This window comes from Myxocyprinus asiaticus, chromosome 14 (assembly GCF_019703515.2).
Source record: "Myxocyprinus asiaticus isolate MX2 ecotype Aquarium Trade chromosome 14, UBuf_Myxa_2, whole genome shotgun sequence".
Lineage (NCBI taxonomy): Eukaryota > Metazoa > Chordata > Actinopteri > Cypriniformes > Catostomidae > Myxocyprinus > Myxocyprinus asiaticus.
The window spans coordinates 33,057,414-33,070,660 of NC_059357.1; the positions used below are offsets into that span (position 1 = coordinate 33,057,414).

The window sequence follows — 13,247 nt, forward strand, 5'->3', positions numbered from 1 at the left end:
GATTTATGAGCAAGAGAAAAGGATGTGGCTGAGATTTGATAATTCCCCCACACCCTTCAGCTCACCCAGGAGATAAGTGACTAGAAATATTGGCTGAAAGTATTAAAGGGTCATGAAATGCTTTTTTTTTTATAGTTTTATTATCTTCCCTGAGGTCCACTGATAATGTTAGTCAAGTTTTTTGCAGTAAAACAGACAAAATTTAGTAATAAATGTTATTTTCCACCCGGTTTTTGTCCCTCTGTCTGAAACACTCAGTTTTGGCATAAGCGCCTCCTTAAAACTTCAACATAAATGCCCACTGTTATGATTGGCTAACATCATGCTGCCCCTCGAATAGAGACATTTTTGAAACTCAATCAGAAGAGAATGAACCAGCTCAACAACATCATAAAACTAAATGTCAGGGTTTACGCACATCCAACACATTGCATCCGATTATATTAAACTGTTCATCTCAAGCACAAAAGTTAACACTCACACCATGTCTACACCGGATGCGAGAGTCACGTCAAAAGTAATAGAACCCATTATAATCAATGATACTGTCTACCATAGAAGCGTTCATTGCGGCGCATCACGCCGACAGTAAACAGATGTCCCGTTCCATTTTGCGCTGCACGTGGTGGTGCTACTGCCAACAACACAAATAAAAGGTTTACAAATTTTGTGTCGATGCGCCAAGTGTAGACAGCCTCAAGCCCTTGCGTCATGTCAACGAACACGCCCGGTGTAAACAGGATGTCAGCACTATAAACTATCTCACAGTCATGACATATGAAATATTCATGAATTAAACTGTTTAGTGACAGTTTTTGCGATCGCGTCCAAGTATTTGAACTGCTCCATCTTTTAATAACAGTTCCTTTGCAGTCCATTTAGGATGAATCTCCCTTGACAGGCCCCATCCCTCTCCACTTCAACTGTGTGACTGACTGACAACCAGTGGGCGGGGCCAAGGGTGCAATGACGGAAAAATAGGTTTTGCATATGCAGATGTATTTGGTTCTTGTGATGTCACAAGTTCCACGAATTCCAGCCGAGCCTTTTTTGCAGCTTGGTTTAAATAAATGCTCTTTTTCTATTCAGGAGGAAATTTTCAGTTTTGAAACTTACAGTATATTTTTATAGTACAATGACCTATATGTCAAAAGATCAGTGAAAATTATATTCCTCATGTCATGACCCATTTAAAAACTCATGCGTGTGCTCTGATTATTTTGTCACTTTCTGTAACAGAATTCCTATTTGTCAAGCTGAAGTCTCCACTAATGTGAGGGTTGACCACATTCTTTTGGCTCAGTCTCACTTCACAGGATGTGAAAAGGAAATGGCAATGTTGCTTGTATAGTTTCATTAAAAAATATATATATAAATACTTAACTGTATTTTACTAAATGGTCCAATCTTTTTTATTAGAACTGGAAAGGTTCCTCTAAATACAGTATTTCACTAGAATACAGCATTTGTGAAAAAAATAATTATATTATAAAACTAGACGATTTTCTATTTGGACATTTTTCATAGAACCAGGGTTCCCACGGTCATTGAAAACCTGGAACTATCATATTATTCATATTATGATTTTCATATATTATTGTGTTTTCCAGGCTTGGAAAAGTTATGTATATAAATAAAAAAAATCTTAAAAGTCCAAATTGTTTTAGTTTTTTCTGCTCTAAAAAAAATATTACATTGGCTAGATATTTCTTGTGTAGAACTTTTGTAGCCTAGTGTCAAACTTGCTCACAGGCCATAGTAATTTTCTATTTGTAAATTAATCATTCTTCTGAGTTTTTTTTATTTTTTATTTTTTATTTTTTTGTGAATCTGTCAAATTAGTCATTAGCAAATTGGTCTGAATAAAAGTTATTATAAAAATGTAGTAATCTCAGATGAATGAAAGGTCATGGAAAATAGGGCTGGGTAAAAATATCGATTTTCGGATGCTTCGCAATATTTATTAGAACGACCTCAATATTGATTCTTAAATCCCAAAAATCGATCTATGCGCAGTACTCTATAATGCAGGTAAATAACTCACATATGCGACCAAATTTCACACTATGCGACTAAAAATGTCTGAGATTAGCCACTGGCTGGTAAATGTTCAGATTTCATTCACCAGCAATTGATTGTATAGTAGCAAAGAAGTCCAGCACGGAGATCCTTTCACTGCGTGTAGAGAGAAAAGTTTAATTTTACTCATTCCGTTTAATGAGAAAGACGAGATTTATGCAGCTCATTTGTCAATGAATAATATCTCTCTTAATATCCTTTTCTTTTCTTTACAGTCAGTTGTGGATCAAAAACAAAATATTTAATCCTAATCAGACATAACGTAGCTTGGATGATGCAGTGAATAAGCTTCAACTCCTCTCTAAAAAAATATGTGCTCAATCAAAACACGTCGAGATGTTATGCTCGCTGAACTGTCCCTATTCTGCATGTAAACAATGAAAATTTAATCATATATACAGTGCATTCAGAAAGTATTCAGACCCCTTCATTTTTGTCAAATTTTGTTATGTTGCAGACTCCATACCACATAATGACAAAGAAAAAACATGATTTTTGATAGATTTGCAAATTTATTAAAAAGAAAAAACTGAAATATCACATTGACATAAGTATTCAGACCCTCAACTCAGTACTTAGTTGAAGCACCTTTGGCAGCGACTACAGCCTCAAGTCTTTTTGGGTATGATGCGACAAGCTTTGCACACCTGGAATTGGGGATTTTCTGCCATTCTTCTCTGCAGTTCCTCTCAAGCTCTGTCAGGTTGGATTGGGACCGTCAGTGGACAGCCATTGTCAGGTCTCTCCAGAGAAGTTCGATTGGGTTCAAGTCTGGGCTCTGGCTGGGCCACTTAAGGACATTCACAGTGTTGTCCCTAAGCCACTCTTGCATTGTCTTGGCTGTGTGCTTAGGGTCATTGTCCTGCTGGAAGGTGAACCTTCGGCCCAGTCTGAGGTCCTGAGCGCTCTGGACCAGGTTTTCATTAAGGATATCTCTGTATTTTGCTGCGTTCAGCTTTCCTTCAACCCTGACCAGTCCCTGCCACTGAAAAACACCCCCACAGCATGAAGCTACCACCACCATGCTTCACCATTGGGGTGGTATTGCTCAAGTGATGAGCAGTGCCTGATTTCCTCCAGACATGACGCTTGAAATTGAGGCTCTCAATCTTCAATCTTCAGAATTCAATCTTCATTTCATTTTTGTTTCATCAAACAAGAGAATCTTGTTTCTCACAGTCTGAGAGTCCTTTAGATGCTTTTTTATGTGTCTTGCACTGAGGAGATGCTTCCGTCTGGCCAGTCTGCCATAAAGTCCAGATCGGTGGAGTGTTGGAGTGATGGTTGTCCTTCTGCAAGTTTCTCCCTTCTCCACACATGATCTCTGGAGCTCAACCAGAGTGATCATCGGGTTCTTGGTCATCTCTCTTACCAAGGCCCTTCTCCCCTGATTGCTCAGTTTGGCCGGCCAGACGGCCAGCTCTAGGAAGAGTCCAAACTTCTTCCATTTAAGAATTATGGAGGCCACTGTGCTCTTGGGACCCTTCAGTGCAACCGAACAAATGTTGTAGCCTTACCCAGATCTGTGCCTCAACACAATCCTGTATCAGAGCTCTGCAGGCAGTTCCTGATATCCGTTTTCAGCTGTGAGACCTTATATAGTCAGGTGTGTGCCTTTCCAAATTATGTCCAATCAATTGAATTTGCCACAGGTGGACTCCAATCAAAGTGTTGAAACATCTCAAAAATGATCCAGAGAAATGGGATGCACCTGAGCTAAATCTCAAGTGTCATAGCAAAGGGTCTGAATACTTATGTCAATGTGATATTTCATTTTTTCTGAAATTATTTAAAGAATTTTAGCATAAGGCTGCAACATAACAAAATGTGAAAAAGTGAAGGTGTCTGAATACTTTCTGAATGCACTGTATACTGCATATACAGTATTTACACTCACCGACCACTTTATTAGGAACACCTGTACAACTACTTATTCATGCGAATATCTAATCAGCTAATCATGTGGTAGCAGTGCAATACATAAAATCATGTAGATACGGGTTTGGAGCTTCAATTAATGTTCACATCAACCATCAGAATAGGGAAAAAATTTGATCTTAGTAATTTTGACTGTGACATGATTGTTGGTGCCAGACGGGCTGGTGCAACTGCTGATTTCCTGGGATTTTCACACACAACAGTCTCTAGAGTTTACTCAGAATGGTGCAAAAAAACAAAAAACATTCAGTGAGTGGCAGTTCTGTGGACGAAAACACCTTATTGATGAGAGAGGTCAGCGGAGAATGGTCAGACTGGTTTGAGCTGACAGAATGGCTACTGTAACTCGGATAACCCCTCTGTACAATTGTAGTGAGCAGAATAGCATCTCAGAATGCACAACATGTCAAACCTTGAGGCATATGAGCTACAACAGCAGAAGACCACATCTGGCACTTTTTTTAGGACCAAAGTGTTCATAAAAAAGTGCTCAGTGAGTCTATGTGTGTGTGTGTGTGTGTGTGTGTGTGTGCAATATAATACATGCAATTCAGACATCAAGATAGATTACATTTATTGATGAAATACAGTACATGGATTTGAACATTTTCAAAAAGCTAAAATGTTACTTGAATTATATAAAACTTATGATAAAATATTTTTATAAAATTAATACTTTTGTATTGTAGCTAGTTAGAAGGTTCTCTGCATTTCATATGTAAGCAAAATGGGCATTAGAAATGAAATATAATCATATGAATCAGAATCGAATTGATTGAGAGCTTGTGAATCGGAATCGAATCGAATTTGGAAATCTTTATCAATACCCAGCCCTAATGAAAAGTCATGGAAATGTACTTGTCAAAAAGTGTACAAACAAACATTTTCAGATTATAGTGCCATAATTTGTGTCCATTTACCTTTTTTTTATCAACAAAGGAAAGTGTATATCTTGTTTCATCATGTATTTCAAGTTTTCACCATTTTTAATCACCTTTTGCCTTCACTGGTTTAAATGGTTCTATAGTGAGACATGTAGTTTCTCAAAATTACTTTGAGCTCATATAAGCTGCATGGATAATAATTATAAATGAATGACCAAAATGCTGTTTAAATAGTATTGGACAGGGTATGGCATTTCACAGCGCAGGAGAACATTCCAAAATTATTTCATGTCAGCTACCTATTTACAGTATAGATATAAATTACTGGTAATAGGGGCATTACATACATTTCAAATAGTTCCTTCATGTTAATGATTAATCTATCAATTTTTCTTTTTCACAGAGGCCTTATGCCACGGACTCTGGACAGCCAAATAACCATGGAGAAAACACCAAGTTACTTTGTGACACGGGAGGCACCACGGCGCATCTCAAACATGTCCCGTGAAACAAAACTGATTGTAGTGGTGCGGAACCCTGTCACGAGGGCAATCTCCGACTACACGCAGACCCTGTCAAAGAAGCCCGACATCCCCTCCTTTGAGGAACTAGCTTTCAAGAACAAGAGCGATGGCATCGTGGACACCTCATGGAACGCCATCCGCATAGGAATGTACATCCTACACCTGGAGAACTGGCTGCAATATTTCCGTCTCTCGCAAATCCATTTTGTTAGCGGGGAGCGCCTTATCACGGATCCGGCCGGAGAGCTGGGCCGTGTGCAGGACTTCCTGGGGCTCAAACGCATCATCACAGACAAGCACTTCTACTTTAACCGAACAAAAGGCTTCCCATGCCTAAAGAAGCCAGAGAGCAGCAGCCAGCCTCGCTGCCTGGGCAAGTCTAAGGGTAGAACTCACGTGCAGATAGACCAGGAGGTCATTGAGCAGCTTAGAGAATTTTATAGGCCATTCAATGAGAAATTTTATGAAATGGTGGGTCATGACTTCAGATGGGATTAAAGTGAAGGCCCTTGGTGAATCCAGGTTCTCTCTTCTGATGATGTGTGAGCCATTGAATAAAATCAGTTTGTCCATTTGTTAGTGGGACGAAAAGACACAGAAAACATCAAACCAAATGACCCTTCGCTAAGCTCCAACCCCCTTGGTTATTGTTGCATGGGCAGATCAGCTTTACAGTACATCCCATTGGAAAGAACTGGAGATGTCCATGAACAGTGCAGTTTTCAGGAAAACATGCTCGCTTACATTTTTATTCGATAAGAAGACATGTGCATAAACTACGATGGAAACACATTTGCTGAATACATTCCTATGTATAGCAATTTTATAGGAATATAGATGCGCATCAAAAAAGTCATATGACTTTGCCTTAACAAGCCATGTGAATATATAATTAGATCAGAGAATATCATCAAAATCTTCTCAAGACATCTCAGATGTTGCTTTGGTTATTGAGAATGCCAAAGCCTGTAATCAAAATGAATGGCTACTATTAAAAGCCCAGAACTGTAAGCTATAAGACATCTGCCGTCGAATGCTTCATCAGAGCGTTTTGTCTGAGCACAACTTTTTTACATTAAATAAAAGAGCCACAGTGGCTTCAACTTCCATTTTCATTTCTATTTTGCTCCAATTTCTTTTACATAACTTAAATTTGTAACTTGGATGGAAACATGACTATTGTTAACTGAAAGGAGAAAGGCCTCATTTGAAAGTGATTACAACAGATAAAATTATTAAATTAATGTTTCTACAATACACTTTTTTGTAGACATTTTACCGTATTTTGGGGGTATTTTTTTATTTTATTTATTTTTGTTAAAACTATCCCAGCATATGTGACTTCCATAGACTTACATTAGAAAAGTGCAAAAGCGTGTCTAATAATATTGCAGACAGCAGCAGTTGCTTAGTTAATATTGGTCAGTAACATTTTTAAGGTGGGCTTGGCGAAGGGTCAATTAAGATCTGATGCTCCTAATATATTAAAAATGCTCTTAAACATTCTAAAATACAAAGTTGTATGTACTGTAGCTCAAGAGACTTTGCCTTTCACATGAAATGTTTTAATACATCTCGAACTTGTTCAAGGCCATTAAATAAAAAGTATAACCAAGAATATTTAATCCAGTCTCACAGAGTGTTTGGTATGCACAGCGTTTGTTTCATTCACTGTCCTCCTGTTATTATTTAAAACACTCAACCAAGTCAATCATCTTGATATAAAATGGAAAACTGTAAAGCATACAGTGACTGCTGAGGTGTGTCATTACGTTTATCTCACAAAATGTAAAACAGGAAAACAAATTAAACAAATCCAGTGGAACCACATTCACTTTCATCCTCATTGCAGTACATGACGTTTTGTTTCAGCGAGAAGAACAGACAATCTTTTTTTTTTTTTTTTTCAATTTGGAATGCCCAATTCCCAATGCGCTCTAAGTCCTCGTGGTGGTGTAGTGACTCACCTCAATCCAGGTGGCAGAGGACGAATCTCAGTTGCCTCCGCGTCTGAGACGTCAATCTGCGCATCTTATCACGTGGCTTGTTGAGCGCGTTACCGCGGAGACATAGCGCGTGTGGAGGCTTCACGCTATTCTCCATGGCATTCACGCACAACTCACCATGTGCCCCACCGAGAGCGAGAACTACATTATAGCGACCACGAGGAGGTTAACCCAACATGACTCTACCCACCCTAGCAACCAGACCAATTTGGTTGCTTAGGAGACCTGGCTGGAGTCACTCAGCACGCCCTGGATTCGAACTGGGGTGGTAGTCAGCATCTTTACTCGCTGAGCTACCCAGGCCCCCCAAGAACAGCCAATCTTGAGATATATTGCTTTGCAAACACTGTTTACTCAAAGGGTACAGAACATATAGGATAATTAAGGAAGTAGTTTGAAAGATGCAGTTTTGGTTGTGCATGAATTTTCCATCCTTTAAAACTACCTGACATCAGCAGGCGAACTATCATCGTAAACAGGTGTAAAATATGTTGGGTTTAATGTACACCTACATTTTTCAGCATTTGAGGTGTCACCAGCGATGACTAATCCTGAAATAACACAATTTGATCCCTCTTTATGAAAAATGTATCTTCTGAAATATATTTTTGAGTTTGATGTTCTAGGAATACTCTAACATTCACAATGCAAAGCTCCCTCCCCAAGTTCACCATTTACACATATTAAGTTGTAGGGTCATTCAGAAATCATAATGATATTGACATCAGAACTATGAGCACATAAACATACTGTATAACCATCCACATTTACATATCAATGCCTGTACTCAGTATTCAGCAACTTGACCTGCTCTCATGAATGACAGTGTAAACTATGCTGCTTGTTTTCACATGTGAAAAGGTTAGCCAGTGTTAACAGAAGTAATTTGCATATAAAGGTCTTAAAGATACATGGAACTGTTTGGTGCAAGAAACCTAAAATTACATTATAAGTGGACACAAAAGTGTTGCATATAGCCCCTTAAAAAATTGCTGTAAAAATGTTTAAAGCTGCAGTCCCTTTGATAAAATCAATCATTGAGAACATGTATTGGGTTTGCTTATCTAATGGCAGTTTATCTTTTATGTTGCAACAGTGATGTCCTTTATTAGGCAGTATTTGCATCACTTTGATTGAAGCAGTGCTTAAATCCATCTGTCAGAAAGCTGAATCAAGCATTAGTCCTTTAAAACACATCAGTGTGCTCTGAAAAGGTCTACCATTGATTTTGTATGATCATGAGGGAGGCAACAGCACAATTACTGGTAGGGGCCAGTTTAACCTTCAAAATAAATACCGCAAAATAAACAGACAGTGCTGAAAATGCCATGAACTTTGAGCTGATCAGAAGCATCTTGTACTTTGGCTTTAATAAGTAATGTCAACAAAGTCAGGAATGCCTTGTCACGTTCTCACTGCCTGTTGGGGATGGCTGGAGAGTGTGAGAGTGCATTAGGATGCTATTGTTGTGGGTTCTGAATGACATATGAAAGCATCACATGTAATGGTTGATGATGTGGGTTTTCAACGGCAGATGGGGCGGTAATATCTAGAGATCAGGGTGGCTGAGGCCAAATATGATGCAATATATTCTATATTAGTGGTCGATCCAAATGGGTTTTTCAATGACCGATGCAGATAACATGAGAGCAGGATATAGACTAATTCAATTCTATTATACTGTTGCAATACATACAGTATATACAGTTAATCTGGTATTCACTAAAATATTAGCAATTGTTTCTAATAAACTCGTAATATTTTAATGAATATTCCATCAAAAAGTTCCATCATTACCAACATAGTTCAACGATTTGGTGTTTCCTGAAACACACATGACATAATTTAAAGCAAAATCTTGCCAAAAAGAATGTGTTTTTGCACTCGTTTCAGTAGTTTGTAACAGCTCGCCTGGGCGAACTTATAGGAAAACTTCTAACCATTTGCTAAACATCTTCTTACTGCAGTTGATCCACGTCATTGTTAGGTGTGACCTCGAGCTCCACCTACTGCTTTGTTTACGTTTTTCAGTCAGTATTCAACATGAACACACCAGCAGTATGATCATTTGTGTAGAGATATTCTCCAAGAACATGTCATGCAATTTTTATACAAAAGGAATACAATCTATTAAAATACTCTGAAGTGCCCATTCACTCATGTGCCATCTGTAGCAAAAGCCAGAATATGGCTCTATCACCATTCTTTTGTCTCTATTCCGAATATTTACACACTTTTGTAAACCTATCTGTACAGTAGTATCATTGTCATTATAAGTTACAATAACAGAATGTAATCAGCACATTTTATGGGTGTGTATAGCATGTTAGCGCATTAGAGTCTTGAATTCAGAATCTAAACAAGACAAACATTTTCTACTGTATATACTATATTACTTAAATATATAGGTAAAACAGCTTCTTTTACTGACTTCATGTGCATTCGACTCATAGAATGAGGCATAACGTCATTGATAACACATTTTAATGTCACATGAGTTAAGGTTTTACTGAGCATCCTCATATTTAAATGTACATCTTAATGTCTCCCTCAGCAGTATGGCAGATGTCTGAATGTTCACAGATAGTATACAGTTGCTCGGCTGTTTAGAACTTCTTTTTACATCTGAATGAAGAACGAAGAAGAACTTCTCCGGAAGTATATCGGGGCATCATTTCACTTCACTTAGGCTTCTATATCTTTATTCCAAATATATCTTTCATTCTGTCAAGAATTTGATCACGTTTACATGTATTTAAGATATGTCTTATTCCGGGGTTTTGCAGAAAGCGCCGTTCTGAACGTCATGCAAACGCCGTTTTACAGGATAAAAGGCTGTTAAGAGAAAGCGCTTTAATACAAGCAGTTTCTGTTGGAGAACACAGCTTATGTTTCCATGTTAACACACAAATAGCTTCTCTGGCTACGTTCCAAATGGAAAAATCAGCCTCCGAAAGCCACTTCAAAGTGAGAACAATCCAAATAGGTATGCTTTAAAATAGCTTCGAACTGAACTTTCAGCCCTCCACTGCTTTCACAGTGAATGGTAAAGTCTTTGAAGGGAATGTGGCATAGGTAAGATCACTTCTGATTGAAGAGTACACATGTGCGTATGTGCTCAAGCGTGTCGGGAGAACCTCGGAGACTGATTTAGAGGGAAACCCCACTATTGCAGCACAATGCATCTGTCTCATTACACGGTGCATGCCGATTTCATGTCTTCAGCAGCTTTCTTGCATTAACATTTCTTTCTGGTGTATGTGTAAATGAGCTATTATAATTACATTTTTCAGAAGTTATTACTCCACCCTCTGCGTAACATCATTAAAGACAGCTCTATGTTGCTGGACTAATGTGGTTCGAACGATGGATGTTCGTCATAGTTACTACCAATTTGGGAAACAGTCGTGACTAGCTCATTTCAATGCATCATCCTATGGTGGTTATGCAGTGAGTTACGTCATTGTACGAGAAACACCCCTGGTTGATATATCGGTCTATCACTATTCTAAATTATAATGATAACAAATGAAAATTGCCAAACAACTTAATGGACAATTGTTTAACATAGTATTCACTCAAAATATTGAAAAATGCACTTAAATATACAAATTATTTCACAACATTTTTACTAGACTGTTGGCCTAGCAGGCACAACTAAATCACTTACCAAATGTATACTTCTTAAAATAGCACACAAGAACCCATAATTCACCAGATTGGAGGACAATTGAAGACAACTCTTTTTAATTAGACTTTATTCAGATGTGTGATCGTGACTATCAATCACTTTCCAACCACACATTTGCCTAAGAAGCAAAACTGGACAAATGTCATAAATGTTGCAAAAAAATGTGTACACTCCAGCTGATTATTGTCATCATTTTGACACCTCCAACACAATGTAAGATACTGTGAAAGATTAGTCTCACCATAACTGCTTTAATGAAAACTACTTTGACAATCCACTTCAAGCTTTAAGACATCAACTTTTAAATGGCAAGTAGCTGTAACTGACTGCTGTAATCTCTTTATTCTGGGATAACACAACAGATGTTAGACATGTTATGCCAATAGAGACAGGAACAGTAGTTCAGTAAGGGTAAAGAGGTGGATTGCAGCAATATGTTGCACCATTACATTCATCAGAAATAGATGTGTTAATGAGCAAAAGAAAGCATATTGCTCCACACTTGAGGCAACATTTAAGATGCTGAAGAGTCATCATCCATCTGCTAAATTTCACAGTTCATCTCAACAACCATCATGAAAAAGAAGACGCTGCACTTCATACACTGAAAGAGTGTATTTCAATATTACAGTACAAAATACTAGGGGTGGGAATCAGCAGTGACCTGGCTATATACTGAGTATATCTGAGTCATGATATAATAATATTATGATTGACTCTTAATGTTTAGTGTATTGCCATTCAAAAATGTTATATATTGTGATTCATGAGTATTTACTTGCTTATTTCTCATTCATCTTTGCACAACAAGAGCTGAACATCCTGCTTTACTTCATTATAGAGCCATAGAAGTAGTGTAGGGCATAGGCACATCAGTGTCAGAAAAAAAAATGTTGTGAGGGAATATCGTAGCCTACTTTAGTTTCAATGTATTTATCATTAGACAAAAATCCTTGCAGTCTAGCTGTATACAGAGGATCTGTATGAACATCTTTACAAATAAAACAAGTTACTTTGTGGCTTGTTTATAACACATTTATGGCAAAGCTGAAGACAATTTTCACATATACAATAAAGTTTCTATAGTCTAAATATTAATGTAAAACAGTATCGATTCTTGGCGTTAGAGTATCAAAACAGTATTGTCAGGTAAAAAAACTAATAATTCACCCAACTCTACAAAAGACTTGTCCAAAAAGGAACTGGCCCAGATAGGCCATACAATTCATAGTGGAAAAGTGATTTGTCTGTGATGTACAACTGTATGTGGGGGAAAAAAAATTCTCCCAAGTCAAAATAAATAAATAAATAAATAAATCCCACAGATGTCAATGGACGGAAATACCAGCTAAAAATTGTTCAGAAGGCGGTGCACCGAGGGGAAAGTGGGGTTTCTATATCTGTTCAAGTAAGATTTTTGTGAATGACACATAAAAGAAGTCATCTCCTGTAAAGCAAAACTGTTTGTTAGATATGTCTGTGCAAGAGCACCACAATTGTTTCTGTGAAAAGCCTCTCAATTAGCATTCCATCTTTGTTTGATTAGGCCAACCCCCTGTCACAGCTGTCAGGTCAGAGATGGTTTTGTGTCCTGCAGCAGTTTTAACATTTAGAGCTCATACTGGCATGTAGAACGAGTGAGGCCATCAGAGGGCTATGAGTGTCACCACACTGTCTCACCTAATGAACAGCATGCCAGAACTGTCTGTCTTCATGCAGTATTAGTCCATCCTTGTTAAAAGAAAAAAATGAGCTGGTTTTGCACTGAATGTGGTCACATTTATTTAAGCCATGAAACTGAGGATGTTTGCCACCTCATTCAAATGGTGAAATGGAACCCTTTATTTGGGTCCTTTAATAAGCCTTGTGAATTGCACATTCCATGAATAAGATACAAAAATAGGGCCTGAATCTCTTTAAAAATGCAGTGAGTCCCACTTTTATTCCAAATGTTGGTTTATAGTTATTGTTAAACTTATATTACCCATACAGTGCATCCGGAAAGTATTCACAGTACTTCACTTTTTCCACATTTTGTTATGTTACAGCCTTATTCCAAAATGGATTTAATTCATTATTTTCCTCAATTCTACAAACAATACCCCATAATGACAACATGAAAGAA

The 13,247-nt window shown here is 37.7% G+C and overlaps 2 protein-coding genes across 2 annotated transcripts in view; one reads left to right on the forward strand and one right to left on the reverse strand.

Annotated features, from left to right (window-relative positions):
* Nucleotides 1–7,035, forward strand: part of LOC127451454 (heparan sulfate glucosamine 3-O-sulfotransferase 2-like) — a 65,175-nt gene extending 58,140 nt beyond the window's left edge. Inside the window, exon 2 of the mRNA XM_051716182.1 lies at nucleotides 5,305–7,035. Coding sequence (XP_051572142.1) covers nucleotides 5,305–5,923 — 619 coding nt within the window. The 3' untranslated portion in view covers nucleotides 5,924–7,035. The remainder of the gene's footprint in view (nucleotides 1–5,304) is intronic.
* Nucleotides 1–13,247, reverse strand: part of LOC127451453 (ubiquitin carboxyl-terminal hydrolase 31-like) — a 220,067-nt gene that overhangs the window by 31,395 nt on the left and 175,425 nt on the right. The gene's annotated exons all lie outside the window — the stretch shown is intronic.